This window comes from Seriola aureovittata, chromosome 12, assembly GCF_021018895.1.
Source record: "Seriola aureovittata isolate HTS-2021-v1 ecotype China chromosome 12, ASM2101889v1, whole genome shotgun sequence".
NCBI classification, from domain to species: Eukaryota; Metazoa; Chordata; class Actinopteri; order Carangiformes; family Carangidae; genus Seriola; species Seriola aureovittata.
The window spans coordinates 19,824,658-19,850,714 of record NC_079375.1 but is presented as its reverse complement, the minus strand read 5'-3'; the positions used below and the strand labels follow the sequence as shown (position 1 = coordinate 19,850,714).

Here is a 26,057-nt window from a genome sequence, read left to right as displayed (position 1 = left end):
TGTCACTGCCTTGTCAAAAGCAGAAGTGTGCTCCATCTTGAGCCAGAAGTGAATAAGAAATATGAATAAATCAAGTGGGAGTCAACAAACAAGTCACGTTGTTTATTGACTCCCCTTCAGATGCAGAATGATCAGTACAAAATGGATTAGATTTTGTATTATTGGACATTCTGTAGCCATTATTCAGTCCTCTAGCAGTTTCATTTTTGCGGGGGATGACGACCTCACCAGAGTGCTGGGAGCAGAATAGTTTGAAAACAAGCCAACAAGTTCCTTTTAGACGAGTAATTTCCTCATTGTATTACATTCCCAGCTGCTTAAGGGAAATTTTGCTGAGGGGCAACCCCAGTATGACACAAGACATCTGCAGGAAACCATAGATGTTATCTGCATTTATGCTTTCCTTGAAACATTCCATACAATACTGCATGAATACCCATAACAAAGAGTCACACTTACATTTTTTTTTTTGCTCTGTCTTACAACTTTCCAACTTTTCTCTTCTGTAAAAAGCACACTGAGCATTGCCACTCAAGTGCCTCAAGTTCCACACATAACTGTATTGATTTCAGCTAAACATGGAGACACACACTTTCAGAAAAACTGCCTTGCCCCCTTGTGTCTACTTTACAGCCAAGCAGAGGATTTTAAAGGTTTGAGAGCTGTAAAGTTGTTGGTAGCTGTGCCTCACACTTCATGGAGGCTGGACTTACAGTGGCAGGTGACTTCCTACCTAATAACTTATAAGGAAACGGACAGTGACGCTGTCCTTAATGACATGTGGGGCAGGCAGTCTCACTCAGGCTTTGAGCCTGACCTTGCAGGACCTTCCATGTAAGCTCCAAATGAAGGAAACTTATTTAAAACATTTAAACAAAATGTTCCAAATGTAATGTGCATATTTCCCACATTCCAGATTGGTCTCGGCAACAAGACAACCCTGTTTTGCAATAATAATTTTCTCATTTATTAAAACTGACAGTAATGGAGATTTTATTCATATGAGCAATAAAAAAGTATGTTCACTCCAAAGTCCATTAGACTCCTGAAAATCTGACATTATTGAAGTGAAATGGCTAAAACATGCATCACAAATTGTATCATAGCCACAGGATGAAAAGTGGTTCTGAATGACAGTCACCAGCTTGAAAATTTAAATATGGTTGTACCCTTCCTCACATCTCTGCTTATTCAAAAAGCTCCTGAGTCTACAGTGTTGCCACATGAAGCAGTGGAGGGAGACAGTCTTTGTGTGTCTGAAGAGATGCTCCAACACCCAGCACTAGTGTGAAACTGCTTATCCCAGCAGGAACGTATTGTTCAGATTTTCCTATTATCAGTTTAATGAACTTCATATCCGGAGCCAGAAGCAGATAGGATCATCTGACCTCACTGTATAGTCTTTATGGGTGTGTCCTTGGTTCATATTTCTTCCAGCTGCCTCTCTCCCATCTTGTGAGACTAAAAGCGTGACTGAATGAGTGATCCACCAATATAGCATGTTGTAGACCATGTGGTAGATCTTATACATGGGTCCGCACCCTGGGGTCCGAAGGGTCAGACAGACAGCTTCTCTTCATCTCATATCAGTGGGATCTGCTGAATTACTGAAGTTCAGGTGCAGTTTTACAGCCAACAGCAGCAACTGAGAATTCTGCTTCACCTGCACAATGTCACCAGAAGAGACGCAAAACAAATACGAAGAGATGCATAACGACCACAAAGACGAAATACAACTACAGAGCTGCAAAACGACCATAAAGTGACACAATATGGTCACATAGAGAGAGAGAATGGCACCAAATTGCAAAGAGATATGAAACGACACAAAAAGCCTACAAAAGGGATGCAAAACAACCAGAAAGACACAAAACACCAACAAAGACAAGAAACAACCACAAAGAGTCACAAAAAAACACAAAATGACCACAAGGAGACACAAAACATCTACAAAGAGATCCAAAAAGACTACAGACCTTAAATGACAAAGATACTACTAAAAGAAGCAAAATGACCAAAAAGAGGCACAAACAGCCAAGTTGTTTGTGATGGTTTTGTGAAGCTCTGTATCCATTTGTTCCTGTGCTGTGTAGGAGGATTGAGGGACCTTTTACATGTCTATGCCTGGGGGCCCCATTGTCTCATAATTCATCCAAGGTCTTATCTGACTATTTGTATCTCACCTGAGATCTGAGGACTCAGCTTTGATCCAGAATATTTTTTGCTTTAGTAGGTGTTTGCGCTCACCTTGCGTGTTCAACAGCCATGTGGCGTTCAAAGCTTGGCCTGCTATCAACGCGCTCTTTGATGAAGAATGTCTCAGGATGTATTTTCTGCCTTGTCCTTCCAGTGATTATTGCTTCCCTGTCAGGTGTCTCAGTGTTTGGTGCCTTAAAAAAAAAGGTCACAGGCTCCACTGGACAACTGCACAGCACCCCAAAGCAGTAAACACTTACCTGAGGTCCACACACTGGCATCTGAATAGTGTGAACAGAGCAAGGCACAGTGTACTAAACCGCATGTCACAAACTTATTGCACATGCTGTTCATATTATTCCACACAATGCTGTGTGAAAACCCAATCATCCATTTATAATTGTATTATGCGTATTTCACAGTTGTTACCATCTTGCTGTGCCTCAGAGTGAAAAACAGCATGTGCCCATTAAAAATATCCAATTATGATTCACTGGGCACCTCAAGATGAAGAACTGCAGTAAGCAGCAGGTCAGTCACAAAATCCATGTGGTTGCTAAATCTGAGACTTTTAAAAGACTGCAACTCTTCTGTATCCCCAGCTATGTGCTGTGAGTTTACCCTCTATTGTGTGCTGGATCATTTTTAGGCACGTTTGGTGCTGCGTGCGCGTGTGTGTGTGTGTGTGTGTGGTGTCACAGTCTCTGTGTTTCTCCCTGGTGCTTGAAATAATCTCTTTCTTTGCACATTCAAATTACAATAAGCCCCAGCTTTTGTGTGTAACTAGTGTGTGTCCCGAGTAGAAATAGCAGTGGTAATATGTTCAATCTGTGAGGTCCTACCTCTTGTCCACGGGTTGTTATGATAATCCAGACTTTGGGCTACAACTGTCAGCAGTGACTGTCCAACATGGTCTGGGCTCCCAGGGACAGCAGCTGGCTACCTCTTATTTAAACTCTTACCCCCAAGTGAACAGGATGCTTGCCATACCTGTGCGAGTAATACGAGTTCCCTGTACAATGCCGTCATGCTTAAAATGAGTTGCTCCAGCACAATGAATCTCAACTGTACCCTCAAATATCTGGCTCTGAGAGGCTGCGCTGTGGGCCCACTGCTATGTTTGTGGCAGACACTGCTGCACATCCACAGAGGAATTCAGGAGCAGTCATTTCAAACACTTCTGCCTTTTCATGTTACAAATGTACAGTATGTATGGGCGACTTCAAAGACTATGACAAAAACTTTGCAACATATGACCACAAGGTGTCTCTGCAACCTCAGAAACTAGAGAAAAAAATAAAAGGGGGCGAGGGTCTTTGATTACCAGCAACAGATCAGATGCTAGGATGGATTTTTGTGGTTGATGCTTTCATCTTGGTAAAAGAGGAAATGTAAATGTGTAAAATTTAGTGGCAAAATATGTTAGTGTGTATGGAAAAAGCTAGACTCAGTGTGTTGGGTATAAATGTATAAAGTTACATCTTTTTTAGTAGATTGGTTTAGGTTGCATGCTACAAAAAAGTAATGAAATCACAGGTTGTTCAGATATCAGAGTAAATTAATGCTGTAAACATTGTTAGAAGTTTTACAGGAATGCACTAAAACTTTATACATAATTTTAAAGCCTATATATACCCATTAAAATTGTCATATTGGGAGGAAGAGGGGAGGAAAGGGATGCATTGCAGATGGTCTTCTTTCTGATTTTTGTTCATCAGATGTTCGACCATTTATGCATTACTTCTGTGGAATGTTTTTATTTTGAAAATCAAGTGTGATTTTCCGCAGCAGTATTGGTCTGACCAGATGGGGATTTTTCCCTTGCAGACCCCAGTCCTTTATAACAGCAGCATCATCTCATATTCTGCTAGAAGTGCACACTGCTTACCACTTTACATTAACTGCCTTCTCCAAGACCAATCCCAGCGCTGACCAGAGAGTACAGTATAATGAAAGGCAATCTCCCCAAAGAACTCCGGAGCTCCTCAGCTCAGAGGCTTTCCCCTTTAATTATGCGCCGGCCTTTAGCCTTGAAGAAAAATAACATCCCTTTTGCATACAGTAGGAGAGGAGGAAAACACGTGCACAAGTATAGCAGGATGAAAAAAAAAAAAAGACTCAAGGGCAGATGGAAAGGCATTCGTATTTATTTGAGGAAAGGCCTAAACATAGCTACAAAGAGGTCCACGCTGTCTTCAAGTACCACATTTGGAGGTGAAACAACATAGTTACAGAGGGGATGAAAGGCGATTCTGCTTCTTTGTTTCTCGGGATCTAAAAATAACTCTTGCTGAGCAGGCAGTGAAGCTGAGCTGCAGTCCCTTCTCTTGCTCCATTTTCCTCCTCATTCTGTCGCTCACTCTCTCTCACACATAATGCATCATGGTAATATCGCATGTGAGGTGACTTTTACTTCAGATGTGATACAGTTAGTGGGTGAGCTTGGTCTGGTCCTACGAGAACTGCTGTTATCTGACATACAGCATGCACCTTAGATACAGGAAGTGTTATTAATATTTGTACAGTAATTGAGAATAAAAAAAGTACAAAAGTACAAACATCTCTGGGCTAATAAGGAAAATAGAAATGATCAATTTGTCAAGGATGTGTTATTTATTTTAAAGGGGTTTGCAAGTAGAATAAAATTATAGTTTCCAGTTATTATTTATAGCTTGAAATTGTTTCTTTTTGTTGAAAAAAATATAGTCACTAATCTCTCACACACACACACACACACACACACACACACACACACACACACACACACACACACACACACACACACAAAAAAGGCAATACTGCTGTTGCTAAAGCAGGTGATAAAGTTTGCTGCCACTTGTGTGGCTGTATCCAAGCAATTACAAAATGCCAACAGGTCCAGCACATATTTATCAGTGTTGCCACTGTGCTCACATCCCTAGCAACCTTGTGTTATTGTCCTGCAGATTAGTTCCCCGCCCCCACACACACAGATACCATACTGCTGTACCCCTCGTGATCTCACATTTATGGAGGGAAACAGTGCTAATCTCATTCTATGGAGAGATAGATCTGTAATATACCGACGCAAACACATTTAGAGATTTTCGCAGATGAATGCTGACGTGTATCTTTTATATCTATTAATGTACAGAATACAATATGTGCACATGCTGTATGTAAAAATTGATGAGTAGGATTTACAGTCACAGAGAGGAGGTGAGTCAATTCACAATATTTCCCCCTAGAGTGAATCATATATTGCGTAAAGCCTGGCATTGGAGAGGAGGAATTTGTTTTGCATTTCTTCACTGGCAGCCAAAACACCCTCACACAGTGGGAGTGATGGAGCACACATTTCTGTTTATCCTGGCTCGAGGAGAAAGAAACAAGGGGCAAATCGCCCATGAATGGAACAATGGAGGCAAACAGCACTGAAACTGAAACCTGTTTTGCAGAACAGTTTTGTGTAGTGTGCACGAGATTCAACCCCAATCCTTGGAGTTTTAACATCGAGACCACCTCTGGTAGAGTAGATAAATTACAGTGCAGTGTAACATCCAATCACTCATCCATATTAGTGAATGTGTAGCACAAGATATTAGACCGAGAGCTCCCTGGTGGACAAGTTGCAAAGATGCTGACAAAGGGCCAGATGAGCACTGATATAACTGAGTGGGAGGATCAAACAGCTCAGAGACTGGGGGGTAGCAAAGGAACAAATCAGTGGACTGCAGTAACATACATTATCTGCTACAGCCAAATCCATCACTCAACAACACAGTTAATCAGATAGGCTATACAAATAATTTCTAACCTTTTAGACTTTTACCATCTGATTGCATGCAAATGCAGTATCTCTGCTATACTATCAGTGTTGACTTGGCTGATGTGTAAATGCCAAACTATTCTAACAATGCTAAAATATTTGTCTCACAAAATGATATATTATTTTGATGATGGGGATGTTCTTTGGTTTCCTTGTGTTTGTTAAGATGCACAGAGCGTGATAAATTGGAAAAGGATGTTTCAAGTGCATCTGTGTTCCCAGAAGAGATTATTAGATTTGTGGCAGCGAGAAAAAGCCCTGCAACAAAGGATTTACTGAATATGCTGCACATTTTCTGCTGCTGTACAATAAATTTAATAGTCCCCAATTCAGGATTTCATGATATGTCATCATCTCACAAAGTAAAAGGCTAAGACAGTGTAGCCACTTAAATGGGGACAGTCAACGATGACAGCCAAACAAGATGCACTGTGGATTTTGACAGTGAGCATCCAGTTTTTACTCAAGTAAATCCTTGAAATTTCATAAATCTTGCAGCATGAATGCTTTCAGGCTATCATCTTCACTGATTAGATTGAGGAAATTAATAATATTATGGATTATGTATACAGCTAAAAAAAAATGTGTAAAACACAGATTGCACTGATGATGTAAGCTTGTTGTTGACTTTCCCAGTCTGAATGACTGAGCAAAGGATAGGGGGTGGGGTGTCATTAATCCATGGCTAGTGATGACCAGACAAGCAAAAAAGAGGTGTAGTGGGGGATGGGCGAGGACACTCTTGTTGTGACTGGTGCTTGGCTGCGGTACAAACTTCCAGAGGCCTAGGCATTTTTTTTCTTTCCCTTCTCATTGGTCGGTTTCAGTGAGGAAATGTGGCTCCATTTTGCTGTGAAAACGTCAAACGGACCAGGAGTTAAAATTTAATCAACGCTGGATCACGGCTTTCAACTTTAGTAAACCACGACGTGTTGTTTGCGCTTTTGGAAAAATAGGTTAGTTGTCTATATAGCATTATATTCTAGCGCCACTTGGTAGAAATGTGAAATAACGCTGTTGACTATTCTTACATAAGTTACCAACCCCACTCTGCCGTAGACGATGGAGGATACGGTGAATGCACTGTCCATTGTCGTCGTCACGGGTTAATCGTTATATTGAGCTTTAGCGAGTAGAGCTTTGAAATAACAGTAGTTACAGGCAGCTCATTTTTGCATGTCAGGTCACTCCACTGTGTCGAATGTCTGAAGCCGTTGCTGGCTTCTTACCGCCTGGCTTTAGCTTTAATATTATAACCTAACGATAGTTAATATATGTGCGAAAACCATCTGTCTTGCAGTCGATTAAATAGATAACATGGTCTGACTTGAACACAAGAGCTGTGGAAGATATCGGCAATTGAAAGGTTATATCCAAGTAGGTACGAGATTATAGCAACACTGTCATTAGCATAGCATGCTAGCGTTAGCTACCACGCTAGTCTGTCTCGGTTGGGACCGATAGCGACGGGCTGACGATCTCACTGTACTCATCAGAAATGCTATTTCAAAGAAGCTAACTTAACGTTTGGGGTGTTGTCTAAAAAACTTAAACTATGAAACGCTAAACTGTAATGTTTGGTAGCTAACTGTAATGTTTGGCTTACTGTTGGTGACCTGTTTCAAATTAACGAAATCTTAGACCGCCTTGCCTGAGTGGCATGTGGGGTGACGGGTACGGCCGCCGCCAAGGCAAAATTAATGTTAGCTCGCCATTAGCCAGGGTGCTAACGTTGACTAGCTCATGGCAATGTCTTAGATTGGTTTGAAATGTGAAGTTCCCTATTACATAAGTTGGCGAGGTAAATAAAAAGACGCAAGTACCAAGTGTTTACTTGACAATCACTTAGAATAAGTTCTGATAAAGCCCGTTCCCATTTCCCCCGTACATCCACTCAGTGACCCATGACATGTGGGTAATTGTCAGCCTACTGTTAACATTACAGCTTTAATGAGTTAGATTAAACGATTACTACATTTAATTGATGTGGCACTGCGGCATATTTCAGTGTTCCACTAACAGAGGAGTGGACATTTGATTGAGGCTTGTCTTACAGAAATAAAGTGCATTTTGAGTCATTCATCGATACAAACTGTTCCACAAATCTGGCGGCTGCCTGCTTCAAATAGCGTGTCGGTTAATGCACGCACTGTAGTTTGTTCAGCCCATTCACGCGCTACCGTGTGTGGGGGGATGGGCAATTTATTTCCGCTAGTAGTTTACCATGCTATCTTGCTAATTAGCTACCGGCAGATTAACATGGTGACATAACTTGTATGTATTTAACTTGCACGAAATAAGTGTGAGCTGAGAAGGACCTGCAACCACATACACTGAAATGGCGATAAAAAACAAAATCTGAAAGATGCAGCTATATGAAACTACGTTTACCCCCCCCCCCCCCCAAAAAAAAAAAACTAACACCTCAGCCACCTGTTTATGAAACAGTACCAGTGAGCTGTTGGCTAAGTGGATATTGTAGGAGACAAGCATCTCAAACATGTCTTACTAAATTCAATTCACAATGATATGTCTGTGTTTCATTTACTTAATACAATACATAAGCACACTCCCCTTTAATTAGAGTTCTTCAGGGATAGTTGTACCATGCATAGCACAATCCACTGGCTGTTCTGGCTTTTTACATTGCTGACCCAGTTTCTCTCATTGTTCGGTGACACGCCCCTTTGTACATAACACTTTCCCTGGCTGCCTTTTCACCCACTCTCTGACACACTGCTGCTAAAATGTCCATTCTAATTAAGGTAATTTGTCACAGCACTGATAGAGAAACACTGTTATCTGTGAATACTATGACAAGGCCTGTGCGGTTCGTGTGCTGCTTGCTGCTACACGTTATTTTATACATAACTTTGGGGTATATTACTGAACTAAAGTACATGATAGGAGATGGTCTGAAGTGTATAAAGCAACCGTCACAATATTGAATGGGATTAATAAGTTTTATTTTTCTTGTTTGCCAAATTATTAATAGGGATACTACAATGCATGATACAGAATATTGAAACATTTTGAGTACAAGTGATTTCAGCCTGGAGAAACAGTATAATCTGTATCATTTATATAATTTAGATATGATGACAATCTGTGATTCATTTTCTGTCTATTTCTCTCAGGGACTGAAAGTTCTTGCTGAGGACAACGGAGATATGATGCGCCTCTGAAAATACCTTGCTCACATGGGTAGTGTATCTTGTTTCTGTTCTATATCCAAAATTTGTTTCACCTCTTTTTATGACTGCACACATTTATTGAGGTCTGGAAGATCACTTCACTATAGCAAAGTGTCAGGAGTCCTATAGAGATGGCAATTTAACTATCTATTCAACCAGTGGTAGGATGGTATACAGAAATGACTCAGACAAGACCAACTGTTAGTATTATGCATGCCCCAATAATGGCTAAGAACATACACATTTTTAACCTTAAAATATACCTAAAATAACCCAATTGTTAACATAGCTGTTGCAGTAATCAAGTGCTTTAATCAATTACAACTAATGTAAGTGTAATGAATATCCTGCGTTTTTTTTTTAAGTATATTTTTTGGGCTTTTTATGCCTTTATTTAACAGTACAGTAGAGAGAGACAGATCAGGAGACAGAGAGAGGGGGAATGACATGCAGTAAAGGGCCGTCCGATGTGGGATTCGAACCGGGGCCAACTGCAGTGAGGACTGTAGCCTCTACCTGCTCTACCCACTGCGCCACTCAACGCCCCAATGAACCAAATTTTAGTGTTGGAGAGGTGGTTGTTGTGGCTTCAGAGAAGAGAGATATCATAGGCCATACAACATTATTTGCATTTGTTGTTTTGAAATCATTATATTGGTCTGAGTTGTGGTATTATTATTCTGATTCCGCAGCTAAATTGCTGTACACTACCCAAGGTTTGGTGGAGTGTGGCACTAGGTCAGTACACATGTTGAAATTATTGCTGAGCATGTACTGCATGTTCAGAACTCAGGTGTGTAATAATGGAAACAATTGCTTTGAATCAAATTAAACATTGGTTAAGAGTGTGCAGTACAGTACTTCCCACAGAATTAGATTCTATTTGTTGCGATAGCTGACCACTGGGCTTTCTCAAATTAATTCTCAAATATTTCCATATATAAGATGCTCTATTGCAAATATTATAATATATAAATATAAGTTCTTTATGACAAATAAATAGCTGAAAAATGCAGTGTACAGCGTAATTTCTTCACGTCATGCCCAGCCCCGGCATGCAGCACACTCTGTTCACCCTGAAAGACAGGCACACAGACAGGTCCATTGTTGATGTATGGGAAACACTGCTGTAATACTTTTTTGAAAGAGCACCAATTGAAGGTCCACAGTGTGTTTTGTTGGACTTTTTTGTTTGTACACTTAACTAATTTGTATGTTGTCTTTTACACCTGTGCAAATTATTTAAAACATTTGGTGGATGGCCATTGTAAGTCCATCAGTATGACTTGTTGAAGGTCCTGTCCAGGGATAAACGAAGCTGAAACGGGGAAGGGAAGTAAAAGCACAATGTAGCATAGAAAGCAACTAGTACTCTCATTTATAACTAATAAGATTTAAATTTCTTATGATAAAGAATCATAGGCTTGACATTAATGCCCATCAATGAAAAGAGAATCCAGCTGCTGGAAAAGTGAACTTGAAGTTAGAAAGTGACAATGGCCTTTTTATTTTTATGTAGACAGGACATTGTGCCATTGCATTTTGAAATTATTTTCCATTAAATATTGAAATTTGTTAATAACTGTTTTGGCATGCCTGGCTGAGTGGCACTAACCATGGTACTGAAACTAGGATTTAGCCTAATCGTAGCATGTTAAATTAGCATCAAGCCTGGTGTATTTGTGAGTTTCAACCATGAACTATTAAGTTGATAAGCTTTTAAGTGTGATCCCATAAACTTTAAAGATAACGAAGAGATTCTTGGAACAATTTGCTTGTTGCATAGACCATCTTTCATGTAATTAGCTGCTAATTAGGCTGTCTAATCCTTTCTCATGACACATACAACTGAATATCTGAAGAAGTAAGATGATGAGACTCAGTCAGCTAAGAATGGGTCATTTTCATGTCGACCTCCTCAGTCTTGTGAGTAGCTAGATTGCTCCCCAGAGAAAGAAACACCGCTTGATAAAGCTGATGATCAGCCCTGATGTTCATAAAACATTCAAATATTGGACACAATGCCAGCGAGATGAATTGGTTGACCTATTCTTGTAACTGTGCTCTGACCCTGTTCACTGCTCTCAGACTTGCATATTAATGTAATTTTGCTGGCACCCTTTGAAAGCAGGTTAATATCTGATAAGCACAAGTGTTATATCAACATGATTGTAGTGCACTGTAACCATACTGAACCTTAAAGAAAATAATGGAAAAACACAGTGTGCTCTAGCAGCCTGAGTAAAGTGGTGGTGCAGTGGAAAAAGCACCCACTTGAATGTGAAAGTGGTCTCAGACTTTTGGACCCTACTGTATATATAAAGTAAGTATGTTCTTTCTATGTTGAAAGATTGTCATTCATTGTTTGTTTCAACCTGAATAGAAGCTCAATCTGTTAGATATTGTGGTTGTATCAAGCCATTTGCTAAGTACTAGTGGTAGTGCGTCATTGTGAGAAACATTAGCCATCATGACTTGTGACCACCTTGTTAGGGATTGCTGAAGGGTTTCTACTAGATTCAAGGCCTCTTGGTTCAGTTGGTCTTGGACCTCAGCCTCTGGGATGCAGCAGGAGACATGTTGACTTTTTCAGCCGGCTGGCATGATGGAAACAGGAGAGGTTCTGTCCCTCATCCAGACCCCTTGTTTATTTCCACAGTCTCGTTTAAACAGTGCGGGTTCTGCATGAATAAATATGGAGGCCGGACACAAGAACTGTACAATCTGTTATTGCTGAGGTTTAAAGCCCATCTATTCCAGACATTTTGGTCCAAAATACCCCGCCTACCTTGTGAAGACGGCTGGTAATTATTTCCAGTTGTAGGTTAATGAATGGAAACTGGTGCCCTGTTTAGAGCCAGGAGGCTTCTGCAGCCACCAAAGATAGAGAGGAACGAGACATCATTGTTTATCAAATGGCAGATCACAGTTTGCCTACTTCCCTGTTCTAAAGTTGCAAGATCTAGGTCAAGCAAGGTGATGTCTTTTCTAACCTCTTCCTCTTCTCGGTTTTCATCGTGTGTGCCAGTTTGGAATTAAGCTCGTAGTGTAACACCACCCTCGGTGTAAGTGTGTGTCAGGTCTCTTTTACACCTGGATCTGTGAAATAACATGTCCTCTTACTTGTTACTATCCATTTATGTTTCTGTGGGATGTTAATGCATGTGAGCGATGGAGATACTTTCAGGATACAAGCTCATTTCTGTGATGTGTAATACTCCGTGGTTTGCTTTTACAGGCTCCTATCCTGTGCTGACCCAATGGTTTAATCACCAGGACTAAAAATGAGCATAAGCAGTGATGAGGTCAATTTCCTCGTTTACAGATACCTGCAAGAGTCAGGTAAGTGTGACAGATTTTATTTACTAAATTACTAATTATTTAAAATCTAAAATTTTACACTGCTGCTGTTGACACTCTGCTATTGAACTTTGACTCTTATTTCCAAATGATTGTGCCTCTTCCAGGCTTCTCCCACTCAGCGTTCACCTTTGGCATAGAGAGCCACATCAGCCAGTCCAACATCAATGGAGCCCTGGTGCCCCCTGCTGCCCTCATCTCCATCATCCAGAAGGGCCTGCAGTATGTGGAGGCAGAAGTCAGCATCAATGAGGTCAGGGTCCATCTTTACACCATCAACTGCTATTTAGTGTATCCCTAAAATAAATTGGCAAGAAGAAGTGCACAGTCAGCTTTATGTTTTGACTCAGGTGTTCCTGTTGGCTTATATGTTGGGGAATATTTTTTCAATAATATCCATTATTAACATAAGGAAAGTGTGGTTATATAAAGTTTTGTGTTTTCTGCGTAGGACGGGACCTTATTTGACGGGCGGCCCATTGAGTCGCTGTCTCTAATCGATGCCGTGATGCCAGATGTGGTCCAGACCAGACAGCAGGCCTACAGGGACAAACTGGCCCAGCAGCAGCAGGCGGCGGCAGGCAGCGGCAGCAGCACAGGACCCCAAGGAAGCACGAAAAACGGAGAGGGTGCTGCCAACGGGGAGGAAAATGGATCCCACGCCTTAGCCAGTAAGCTATCTCATGGTTGTTCAGTCTCTGAATCAACTCTTTAACAAACAGCTGTGTTTTTTTGTGTTTGGGTGAAAAATGTTTGGCCACACTGCAGGAATTTATTTTCATAATCTTCTGCAGGATGCTTGGATATAATAATATTAAAGAGTGAAAGATGCTGTGTAAGCTTTTTATCAGCTCTTTATCAGGTTCACTGTGTATTATTGTCCCCTTTCACTTGAAAGTCTGACACAGTTATATAAAAGCTGTAATTTTGGATGATACCACAGCAGAAAGTTGGCACATTTATATAATAATAATAGTATAAGTCCAAAATAATAAACAAAACAAATTATACAATGTATGGCTTGGTGGTATGACCTAAATATCTACCACAGTAAATTTATTTCAAAGTAATGATATATATCGTGGTATAAAATTATGTCCCTGCATAAGTAAAGGAAAAATTAACTAATTAATTCATGACTTCAATGTTACATGGCTTACCTAACCCTTTGTTAACCAGTTCGTGGGGGGAAACCTGTGTGTGTGTGTGTGTGTGTGTGTGTGTGTGTGTGTGTGTGTGTGTGTGTGTGTGTGTGTGTGTGTGTGTGTGTGTGTGTCTCTGCCTGTGAGTATGATTTGTTCCCTCTTTCTGATGACAGCTGCGATACAACTTTAGGATTCTGTCTGGTGTGAAATGTCTGTTGCCTACTTGGTATAACATAAAGCTACTCTGGAGTTTTCCTTAAACATGCACGTGTTTCCACATGGTTTTGTTCTGCCTGTGTCTTCATGTCTGTTCTCACCTTTTACCAGCGTACAATTGTTTATTTATTTTAGCGTAGGAGGAAAAATGTGGTCTGGTTGTTTTCCCTCAAACCCTCTTTTTTTCCCCAACAATGATAACACCCCAGGCCTTAGAATCAAATTTAGATTGCTTCTGAGGGGTAGATTCAGGTTCTCACAGACAAGTCCACATTAGCGTACTCACTTACAGTATCTAGCATTGGTTGGTTACTTGTATTTCACACTCAGTGCCCACCTTATGGACAAGCTTTGTTTGGTACAAACACTCCTGGCCTTTCAAGAACAGCACAGCCTGCCCTTTAATTCCACTGCTGTCAGCTGTTCAAGCTGGTGTTCATTCAGTACAGTGCCGTTTACTTGACACATGAAACACTGGCATCGCCGTTCTACTTGAATTAACAACATCAGACGATGAAGTACATGTGCTGCTGTGGGACTGGAGGTTCCTTGGAAATGAGATGATGCCAAATGTTTAAATGGATCTGGTTTGCTTGCTGGTTGTTCATATGCAGAGCATTCAGAAAGTATTCAGATCCCTTCAATTTTTTTTTTCCTACATTTTATTATGTTGCAGCCTTATGCTAAAATTGAAGAATAATTCCCCTCATCAATCTACTCTCACTACACTATAATGAAGTGAAAACAGAATTTTAGAAATTTTTGCCAATTAATTAAAAGCTCAGGTGACTCCCATTTCTCGTGACATCTGTCTAAGGTCTCACAGCTGATGATGCATTTCAGAGCAAAAACCAAGCCAGGAGGTGGAAGGAACTGCCTGCAGAGCTTAGAGACAGGATTGTGTCAAGGCACAGATCTGAGGAAGGATACAAAAAAAATTCTGCTGCACATAAGGTTCACAAGAGCACAGAGGCCTCCAAAATTCTTAAATGGAAGAAGTTTGGAACAAGCAGGACTCTTCTTAGAACTGGGCGTTTGGCTAAACAGAGAGATTGAGGGAGAAGGGCCTTGGTAGGAGAGGTGACCAAGAACCCGATGGTCACTCTGACTGAGTTCCAGAGATCCTGTGTGGAGATTGAAGAAGCTTCCAGAAGGAAGAAAGTAGTTTATGATTACTGTTAATATAAACCTTTAGTTAAAAGGTTTTGTTTGTGCTTCTTTCTTCTTCCTGTAGATCACCACTCAGAGATGATGGAGGTGGATAGGGACGTGGAGATCCCCCAGAGTAAAGCCATGGTCCTGAGGGGCCATGAGTCCGAAGTTTTTATCTGCGCCTGGAACCCAGTGAACGACCTCCTCGCCTCTGGGTCAGTATCAGCACATCATCTCTCTCTGTCCACAGCTTTCACTGCTCATGCAGTGTCAATAGTAATAGTGGTCATTGGTCAATGGTAAAAGTGTCATTCTCACTTGGACACTGAAGTCATGTAGTGCATTAGTTTATTTTAATACACCAGTCACATTATTATCAATAGAGTCCTACATTTAATACAAGTCCTGTTTGTGTCCCACACTAGGTTGAGTTAATTAAAGACAAATTCAATGTCTCTTATTTGTCAGCCAATTAATTTTTAACACATAATTAGACAATTGTAAATCAGGTTAAGAATTAACCTTGTCTTGTTCAGGGGAAACTTGTGATATATGAGAAGAGTTTTTATTTTTGTTCCAAAGTCCCACCTCATTTATCACCATTGAAGAACTCTTTGTTGACAGGAGTCTGTTTTTCCAGTGTCATTATCCCTCCCCAGATGAATGCAGTAACGCAGAAGATTCTCTGACAATGTAGTGTTTATTAAAGAGCAAATCCTATTTCTGAATATGCTCTTGAAGTTGGGAGTGACAAATTATCCAGTAACAGTGACTGACTAAAGGCTTGTTGCCCATAAAGAACAACAAATTAACTGATTCATTATTACACAAACAGCCCCTATTGATTAATTGCATTTTAACATGTTCTCATCTAAATGCACAGCTTTGTTAGTCTTCAGTTTAAACAAACCCTCTCATTGAATCAACTATCTCCTTTGATGATGTTATGCGTTTACATCTCCACCCGCTCTTCCCACTGTGTTTGTCAACATTGCTGAGGGGAGATCCCTCAAGCAAAACATGTGATTGGACAAGATGCACCGGCTGGTCTGATCATGATTCTCTGCACGGAAGATAATGAAATTCTAAATACCCATCCCAGGACAGGCTTTGTCCAACTGTAAAATGGCCCCTACCCTGAGCCATAACATTAATGTCCTTTACAGCACATGGACCGATTCCCTGATCAGTGGGGAGAAGTGATTTAACTTTCACTAAACAAAAAAAGGATCAGAGTGATTCGTCATCTTCCTAAAATCCCATTAGACTTAGTTTAGTGTTCATTTATAAAAGTAGTAAACCAAACAGGTGAGCATCCAGCTGGATACATATACTGTGTGTTCACCAAAGTACTGCTCCTAATCATGGGCACACCTCTTAAAATTAAAGGAAATTGGAGAGAAATGCAGTTATTCAGGCACAGTCCTGTAATATCAGAGCAAATATCCACACAAACGAAATCAAAGTCACTGAGTTTTGTGCTTGTAAAATTTCTTTCTCCTTTTTCCTCAACAGATGATGTGAAAAGGTTTAATAGGGTTTTAAAAAGATTTCGGATTTGATACTGGGTTCAGGTTCGATAAAATGCCTTAAAACCCCAACCCTACTCGAGCGACGATGGTCAGTTTCATACAATTTTCATTACTGATTTTAAAAGTCAAAGCCAAGTTATGGTGCCTAATGTTAGGTTGTCTCTGTGTGTGTGTGTGTGTGTGTGTGTGTGTGTGTGTGTGTGTGTGTGTGTGTGTGTGATGACTCGGGCAGGTCTGGGGACTCAACAGCACGGATCTGGAACCTAAGTGAGAACAGCACAGGCGGATCCACCCAGCTGGTTCTGAGGCACTGCATACGGGAAGGGGGCCAGGACGTACCCAGCAACAAAGACGTCACCTCACTAGACTGGAATGTGAGTGTGTGTGTGTGTGTGTGTGTGTGTGTGTGTGTGTGTGTGTGTGTGGTTGCACAGTATGATTGTGTGCGTCTGTTCCACTGAGTGCAGTTTAAGTAATCTAATCTAGTGCTGTGTGTGTGTGCATGCCTGTGGCCACTACTTCTGCTAGAGGCATTCCTTCCAACCAGATATATGGGGGCGAGTCATTCCCACAGGGGGAACAGGCCTTTCATGCTGCTCAGCTGCAACCTATTTTTTCCTTGAGTAGTACAAGTCAATGCACAACACCAAATTTGCACTAATATTTTATGTTATAAACTATTTATTTCTCAGTATGAGCCTCATTAATGAAGAAAGTGGAATTTACTTGCAAAATATGGAAAAATTATGAACCAAAATATACAAATGAAATTTAGAATTATTTAATGCAACTTGCTGCAACTAATAAGAATCATTTCTGTCTTTTTCAGAGTGAGGGAACGTTGCTAGCAACAGGCTCATACGATGGCTTTGCTAGAATATGGACAAAAGATGGTAAGACTCTCAAGCTTGTACTACAAATATGAATGGATAGTGAAATGTTTCTCCTCTCTTTCTAAGCTCTGGTGGGTTTTTTTATGTTTTCAGGTAACTTGGCCAGTACATTGGGTCAACATAAAGGTCCTATATTTGCACTCAAGTGGAATAAGAAAGGAAACTTCATCCTCAGTGCTGGTGTAGACAAGGTAAAGCATATGGATTGATTTTAGCTGCGTTTTTTTCCCAAAGTACAGACATTTCTTGAAATATTGGTTTGTCAGTGTTATCCCTCTGGAGCCCCCTGAAATATTATCATCACCATCTTAAGCCCCATTCAGACAGGATTAACATTAGAGGGGGAGGTGGGGAAGAAAATATTCACAGTGCTCCTTAGTAAGTTAACTCTTCCTTCCCGGACGGCATTTTAACCAGCAGGAAATTACAGGATATGATCTGTGATAGACATGGACATATCTTTAGACAAAGACAAAAGCCTCATCACGGAGAGTTGAAGAGGGTGTGGAGAGACATGATGCAAATTCATGCAGCACATGAATGAAGTGCATATTGATATCATTCAGCATGACTTACACTTATGTCCATCGCAAATAAAGTCCCATAAATCTTCTTATAAATCATAGCTAGATAGACATAGATAAAAGACTCCACAGAACTTGCCATAGAGAAAAAAACAAGTCAGATATTCTCAACTCATTTAAAGTCACTGACCAGCCCAGGTAATGTTAAAATCACCCCACCTCCTCTAGAGAAATAAATCCAGTCCGAATGGAGCTTTTCTGTGATATATTTCCTATAGTTGACCAGTTTGAAAGGAGGGTTGAAATAGTTCAGAAATGTGTGATGGATTAATTAGGTTGGTGTCGTCTGTGGGTCACATGATCACTGTCAAAGATGAATAGTTTTCCGATAAGTAACAGTTTCCTGGGATGTTAAAAAGCTTTTCATGGGTCTTTCATTTTTGTTGGGTCACTGTTTGTTCTTGAGGATTAGAGAGTTGGAAAAATTTGGCAGACCAAGCAGTATTTTAACAGTTAATGCTCATTGGATGTATTCTAAAATGAAGTTGTTGATTTTAGGTTGCTTTTAGTACTGAAACATTCAGTCAGTCAATTACTTGATTGGTTCCAGCTTCTAAAAAAGAATTTGTTGTATTTCTGTGTTTTATATCATTGGAAATCGAATGTATTGAATTGAATTGAAATCGAATGAATTGGGCTTTGGGCTCTGATAAACAACAAGCAGATTAATAGTAATAATCAACAATGAAAATGGTAATAAGTTACAGCCATAGTTTGTTTATGATGAATTACAATGATCTACAAACATTAGTTATGGAAAGGCACAACATATAAATGGCAACTGTTTATGGACATTGTACAACATTGCCATCTAGTGTACTTAAGTGTAATAACATACACGGTGTCACCTTCAGCATACATATTAATGCCCAAGTGCTGTGGTCTTGCAGGTATAAAAAGGCCTGAGGTGTGTATAATGTGTATAAATAATGAAAATCTCTTCCTTCACACAGACCACAATTATTTGGGACGCACACACGGGAGAGGCAAAGCAACAATTTCCTTTCCACTCGGGTGAGTGACAGGAGTCAGCTGGATTATTCCACATGACTTTTAATGCAGGAGAGTCTGTTTTAGACAGATGTTACGTTTTGCTGAACTGCAGTCAGACCATAATGATGATAAAATTCCTTATTTTCTGGCATTAAATCTTAAAACATTTTACACAACAGCTCTGAATTGTGACAGTGTGACAGTAATAGATCAAACCTCCAAATGAATGTGCAAACTTTATGTTATGGTTATACATTTTTAGTACTATGCTTAAGTTTTAAAACTATCTGCACAGTCAATAGTTAATTCAGATGAAGTGTGGCAATGAGAAATATATTCAGACCATCATACTGTTGTTGTCATCTCATGTCCCGCCTGCATATCTGACTGCTGCAGCAGCCCTAAGCTCCGTCTCTGCCTCCCAACAGCACCTGCTCTGGACGTAGACTGGCAGAGCAACAACACGTTTGCCTCCTGTAGCACAGACATGTGCATCCATGTGTGTAAGCTGGGTCAGGACAGACCTGTCAAGACCTTTCAGGGACACACGGTAAGACGTGGATCTTTTGTGTCTGTGCTGCTTTCTCACAGGGAGGGAAATGAGAAGCCATACACAAACCAAACACACCACTGTTAGATAATATGAAGCGTGTCGAAGGACCACTGTAGGTGCATTCAGAAAAACTCAAACCACTTGTTAAAAATCCCCCTCACATCTGTGACAAGCTGACAAACTTTGGACACGGTTTTATAAATCAGTTATTGGGATGCATGAAGACACTGTATATTGATGCGTGAACATCGAAACTAAATGCACATTGTTTCTAAATTGTCTGTTGCCTGTGCACATCAGTCACATTTGCTCCTTTGTTTTATTTCTAACCCCTATCTTTCTCGCTGTAGAATGAGGTGAACGCCATTAAGTGGGATCCCACTGGCAGCTTGCTGGCCTCCTGCTCCGATGACATGACTCTCAAGGTCAGTCCACACAACACACAAATGCAGTGTATGTCACGTAATGGCCAAAAAAAAGGCATAAAACTGGCCTTAATCAGACACAGTTTTAAAGAAAAGTGTTGTACCTTGTGTTACCAGTGATTGTTTTTAATTGCTTCCTTCCTTTCTGGCATAGATCTGGAGTATGAAGCAGGACTCATGTGTCCATGACCTTCAGGCCCACAGCAAAGAAATCTACACCATCAAGTGGAGCCCCACAGGCCCCGGGACCAACAACCCCAGCGCCAACCTCATGTTGGCCAGGTAAGAGTGTAAAGCTGCACCTGAACACCAGCTTCAGTTACAGGAGATTTTATCTCCTTGTGTCATTGGATTGCTACAGTGTAGTTTTGTATTTATAGGTGCAAGATGACAGTGTTTATGCAATCCTATCTCAAATTAGGAAAATGAAAAACAGCAGTGTCTTCATATTTTCTCATAATTATGAAGCGATACTCAATCAGGCGGATACTCAATAGTTTATTCAGGTGGGGTGAACCAGTGCTTTACTCTGGTGTGTACCACATTCTTGTTCTTTTGTTCAATGGGGCATGAAGTGTGTAAAATATTGAACAACTTGTATAAGTTTTCTGACCTCTAATCAGATTTTGGTCACAGTCTCATTCCTTTGAATGAACCTCATCAATAAAATATCTGACAATGATCTCAGGGCTGCGACCTGTAATATGCAGGTTTAACGTGCCGTAATAAGGTTTGCCTGGGCTGAATACTGACATCTCAAGAGACGGTTCTGGTACCTGAGCTGTGTTTTAAGCTGTAGGCTGAGTCACCACATGGCTACCTTAAATGATTTTCAGATGAACCTTATGCTGCAGTGACTCAACTGATCCTGTGGAAATCACAGGGTCAGACAAGCCAGAATGGGCTTTCTACCTCAACAGCCTACAGTCCTCAAGCGCCTATGTGGACCTGGCAATGCCATCCACTGTGAACTACTCAGTGTGTCATTTTGTCCTTCCATGAGATGCACCTCTCAAATCAATAATTGTAATTACTTATAAGGATTTTTTTATCTGAATTAGGAAATAGTTGATACGAGTGACGATATTTTCTCAGGTGAACATAATATTTTTGCATAGACAACTTGTTAAATAGCTTGTTTCAATTCATTAGTAGCTGTCATATCCAGTTGACATACAGTATTTTACAGCTGTGGTACATGGCACTTTATTATTATTATGCTCCTTCACTCTTTGACACCAAGCTCACTTCGCGTCCCTCTCCCTAGCGCATCATTTGACTCAACAGTGCGTCTGTGGGACGTAGAGCGTGGGGTGTGTATCCACACACTGACCCGCCACCAGGAGCCCGTCTACAGCGTGGCTTTCAGCCCTGATGGCAGGCACCTCGCCAGCGGCTCTTTCGATAAGTGTGTCCACATCTGGAACACTCAGGTCTGGAATGACAACCAATAACCACATATACACTAATAAACTTTGTGTTAAGTCTACACAAATATGAAAAAGAAGTTGCTTGCCATTTCTAAGATGTGTGTACGTGTTTCTTCAGACTGGTGCTTTAGTCCACAGCTACCGGGGGACAGGAGGGATCTTTGAGGTGTGCTGGAACGCCACAGGGGACAAAGTAGGAGCCAGCGCGTCAGATGGATCGGTGAGTTGTGCTGCATCGAGTGCTTAGACAGACACACACACACCAGCCGCCCTGGCCTCTGTGTACAACTCTCACAACAGTCTACTGACCTGGGGAATCTGTGGGTCAACCCTGTGTATTAAAGGTTTGACCCAGGTAAGCTGACACCATAAAATGGGGTGATGATGACTTATGATACGAGGCTTCCCTGTTTCAGTGATCTGGCTTCTACATGTGGCTAAACGAGATTGTTGATTAATGAGGCAATAGTGTGCTATGGTGGTGGCGACAAGGTCAGAAAACCAGAATTTGAACACAGCTTTGGTGACTGTGGTGAACTTAAACTGAGCAGACCTGTTTGAAATGTAGCATCAAAAATTGAACAACAGTTGACGTTGCACTGCCATTATTTAACACTAGATAGAGCCACTGTTGTCTGAAATGTTAGTCACTGCTTAGTAAATGAACCATTTGTAAATTGTCAATAGCAAACTAACACCCCCCCCATTTTTCACACTTTTTGTTTTAGAGTTTTATTCTGAAATTAAGTAGTATTTTTTATCAATAATAATGCTAATAATCAAATGCACTCATTTATTTTGGGGCTATCTTTCTACATGGTAATGCCCCACAATGACCTAGCATACTGAGCTCAATCAAAGGTTTCCAAACTGGTGCAAACCAATCTCCCAGGAATGCTCCATAAAACCTTGGACATGGACCAGTTTTTCAGCATCAACCTGGGGAGTGAATTTAGTAGCCGGGCAAGAAGTGCTGTGATCAGGGAGATGACTGCAACACCCCATCAGTCAGGCGTTTCTGGTGGATGGCTGGACAGAAGTATCTACACAGTTAAAGGGATACTGCAGCCACATGGTTGTTAGCCAAGTAACACTAAAAGGAAGTGCTTAAAAAAACAACAGTTAGCCACAGGTACTGGGAGACTGTCCAGGATAAGAGCATAATATACAGAGACCCTTGAAGAAAGTTGAAGTCTGCACTACAGCAGATAGACAAGACACACCGAGGTGGTTTGGGAACAAGCATCTGAATGTCATTAAGTTGCTGAGCCAAAATCTGACCCAATTGGAAATCTGCTCAGAAACCTGGAAATCTCAGTTCATTGATGCTTTTCAGCCAAATTGACTTGACACTGAAATGCCTGCCACTGGAGGTTCTGCAAAATACTGAATAAAGGCTCTGAATATGCATCCTGTTATTGTCCAATTTCTACACTTCTGGACACAAAGCAGGTGTTCAAACTTTACTTTTAATCAATTGTTTGCCCTGACCAAGTCACAACATGAAATCTTTTATGATTGGCTGCTGCTAACAGAATGCATTTTCCATCAGGTGCCTGTCATGTTTGTGTGTGCTTGACACAGTAATTTTCTGGCTTTCATTCACACTAACTGTATTAACAATGAATTTTAATTTACATGCAATTAAAAAAAATCCACACAAAACCTAGAAAAAACTTTTTGTCTTAAAAAGGGACTAATATCTGAAGTTACTGATGATAAATGAAACCTCCTGTCTGTGTCAGTTAGAGCTCTGACGTGGTAGAAACAGTAGTGTTGTTTCTAACCGTCTGCCAATTCCTGTTTTTTCAGGTTTGTGTATTAGACCTGAGGAAATGACGCTCGTCTGCGGGAGCCATGGACCGACTACGAATGTGTACATAGCCAAAATGACTGACTGTCCCTGCCTGTCCGCCACACTGCTGTAGTCCCATCAGATGCCATGGCCCACCATTACAGCCAAACAGAGCCTCCCCCCTCCTCCTCATGTACACACAAGGACCACACCTTCGCTACATGCAGTCATTATGTACCTGTCTGACAGGTGTGTATGGACACTTGCGTTGCTCTCACAGACCTGCAGGGAGAAACCTGCAGTTTGTACACTCAGTATGACCTTGTTGGACCCATCACACACAAACCAAAACACCAGGATTCTTCTTGCTTTCCTCTTTTTATCCTTTGTACCAGATTTATAAAGATTTTTGTTCTCTGTTGGTGTGTGCATATTGCATATGTCAGCATCTGGTGTCCTGTGGACATTGTTGTTTTGAATTTGGATTTTACTGTAGGTTTTATATTACATGTGGGTTGGGAGAGAAGGGAGGGGGGGTTGAGAGTTGTTTGTCTTTTACAATTGGTATTCGAAGCTGTTCATTGGGAGATCCATTCATCTTTTTTCTTGGCACTCTTCAAGGTTCAAAAATGCAGATGTATAGCTCAGAAGATGAAGTGGTTTATAATTTTGTCAACTATTTTTATCGAATAGATTTGCTCCATTTGCCATTTTTAACAAAGTCTAAAGCAGTTAATCAAAGGGTGAACTGTCCTTTGTTTTTGCAACTTTTATCCTCAGAAATGGTTTTCAGGTTTTCACAATTCATCAGGTTAATATAGAGCTCTAAAGAATTCAAAACCTCCAGGCTGAGAGATAATCTGTGTAGCTGTTAAACTCCATGTCAATCTCATGTTCTAACAGCGTGCTGGGCAGAAAGACAGTAAATGTGCAGTCAGCTTGAGGTTCCTGTCATTGAAACTGAGCTCGTCCTGGACCTGCGTCCTAAGCTTACGAGTAGACGGCCATGCTTTTGTGTCAGTAGTGAGGTAACGTGGCACAGCAATAGCTTGCTTTCTGGCGTCAATGCAGCTTCTGTGGGGAAAGAGAGAGAGAGAGAGGGCGAGAGAGATATGGGAAAACAAGCCAATAACGGCTTGAATCCATCTGACGTAAACAATTAATAGTCATAATTGTGCTTGTATCCAATGCTTAATGATAATCAGACTAAGTTGGTCTAATTGTGCTTGGTCATTAAACATCAGGACATCATGTGGAGTGCCACTCCCTCTGCAGGCACAGGGTTTTGGATCGCACCTTCGTAAACACAACTCAACATTCGCTCACATCACGACTGAGACAGTGAATCGAAAACTGCACACTTCACATCAGTTGGTCATGTTGAGCAGACCTTCACAACCACGAGTCAGCTTCAAACTTTCACTCTGTAACGTGTGCAGCTTTCGTATCCAGTGTTGACCTAAGTACACACTACAGTCCTTGCTTTGGTTTGCTGTTGTTGCCCAGCATACACAGACACATACACACTCTCTGGAGACAGGCTGTGTTCAGGCCTATGCACGGATAGACGGCGCTTTTGTTTGTAGTGTTCAGACTTGCTGTTTTGAGGCAAGTCTGTGCTTGTTGTTACAGAGCAGACTCGCAGCATATGACTTCATGTAACATGGTATCTGCATATAATATATATATATATAAATATATATCTGTGCTATCACAGGGGATTCTTTTGTATGCCACTCGTGTGCTGAGGGTGGATTTTAAAGTAACTTTTTGAAGACGCTTGAACTACAGTATGTGATGTTGCTGTGCATCACCAGGGGTCGTGACCATGAGGAATGGTTTTTATAAAATACCATTAAACAGTCATAGCGAATTAAAAACAAAAAGAAGAGCAGCCCTTTGAAGGGTCTTTTTTCTCTGCACTTTAGGCTAAAAATGGAGAAACGGAGGTGTGTTTATTCAAGTCATCATAGACACACCTAATGTTGAAAATGCTCTTAACGATGAATCAGAATTGATGCAGAACGTGTGGCGTGCAGTGTTCCAGTGGGGAAACGAGGGGGGAAAGGTGTCTTGTCTCGACTCCTCAAGGTTACACGAACCAAGCCAACTTCATCTCATAGCCATAACTAACATCTAACGGCTTGACACACACACACAGACACACACACACACACACACACACAGACACACACACACACACCGTCAAAAGTTTCAGAGATTTTGTTCAGAATGTTGCTCGTTTTTAAAAAAATAAATAAAAATTTTGTACTGAAGCTATAGACTATTTTGAAGTTTGCTTTAATGCAGTCAGCAGTGATTGGACTGTACCACAAAGACACTATTTCAAATGATGTCTATGACAGTGGAATGGTATTTTATAATGGTTTGTTTTTAGATGATAAGCTTTTTACACTGCAGTCAAGCGTGTTTGCTATTTTTTGTTCCTACCGAAAGTACTAATGTTGACTCTATCTTTGCTATGTCGGAGAGCCCTTGAAGGTTTTGTACTTCTCAAAACTTTTGTAATTCTGATTTATTTGTAGCTATGTACTCAAAATGAACAAAAATATAAAAATTTGGATTTAATTGTTGATGTATTATAACACAGAACATGTAAATACCAATTTGCAGATTTTTTTTTTGTGTTGTCTTTGCCCTCACCTACGTTGTACTCTCTTTCTCTCTCACTCACATGGTTGCTGGTCTGCAGCCTCCTGATCTGACTGTTGTAAAATCACTCAGATCTCAAGGTCTAGAATAAAATCTATTTTGATAATA

The 26,057-nt window shown here is 40.7% G+C and overlaps 1 protein-coding gene across 4 annotated transcripts; it reads left to right on the top strand.

Moving 5' to 3' along the window:
* Positions 1 to 6,709: 6,709 nt before the first annotated feature.
* Positions 6,710 to 26,057, top strand: tbl1xr1b (TBL1X/Y related 1b). 4 transcript variants are annotated; one of them, XM_056391930.1, is made up of 16 exons: positions 6,710 to 6,960; positions 9,142 to 9,208; positions 12,437 to 12,540; positions 12,666 to 12,811; positions 13,010 to 13,229; positions 15,154 to 15,286; positions 16,836 to 16,977; positions 17,433 to 17,496; positions 17,590 to 17,687; positions 19,034 to 19,094; positions 19,502 to 19,623; positions 19,977 to 20,051; positions 20,206 to 20,333; positions 21,319 to 21,484; positions 21,600 to 21,701; positions 23,294 to 26,057. In XM_056391930.1, exons 3-16 carry the CDS (start codon positions 12,483 to 12,485, stop codon positions 23,318 to 23,320), a joined length of 1,542 nt encoding a protein of 513 aa, XP_056247905.1. In that variant the 5' UTR covers positions 6,710 to 6,960; positions 9,142 to 9,208; positions 12,437 to 12,482; the 3' UTR covers positions 23,321 to 26,057. The 4 variants fall into 4 exon arrangements, with proteins under 4 accessions (XP_056247905.1, XP_056247906.1, XP_056247903.1 ...); XM_056391928.1 differs by lacking the exon at positions 6,710 to 6,960 and adding an exon at positions 7,191 to 7,381; XM_056391929.1 differs by lacking the exon at positions 6,710 to 6,960 and adding an exon at positions 7,191 to 7,385.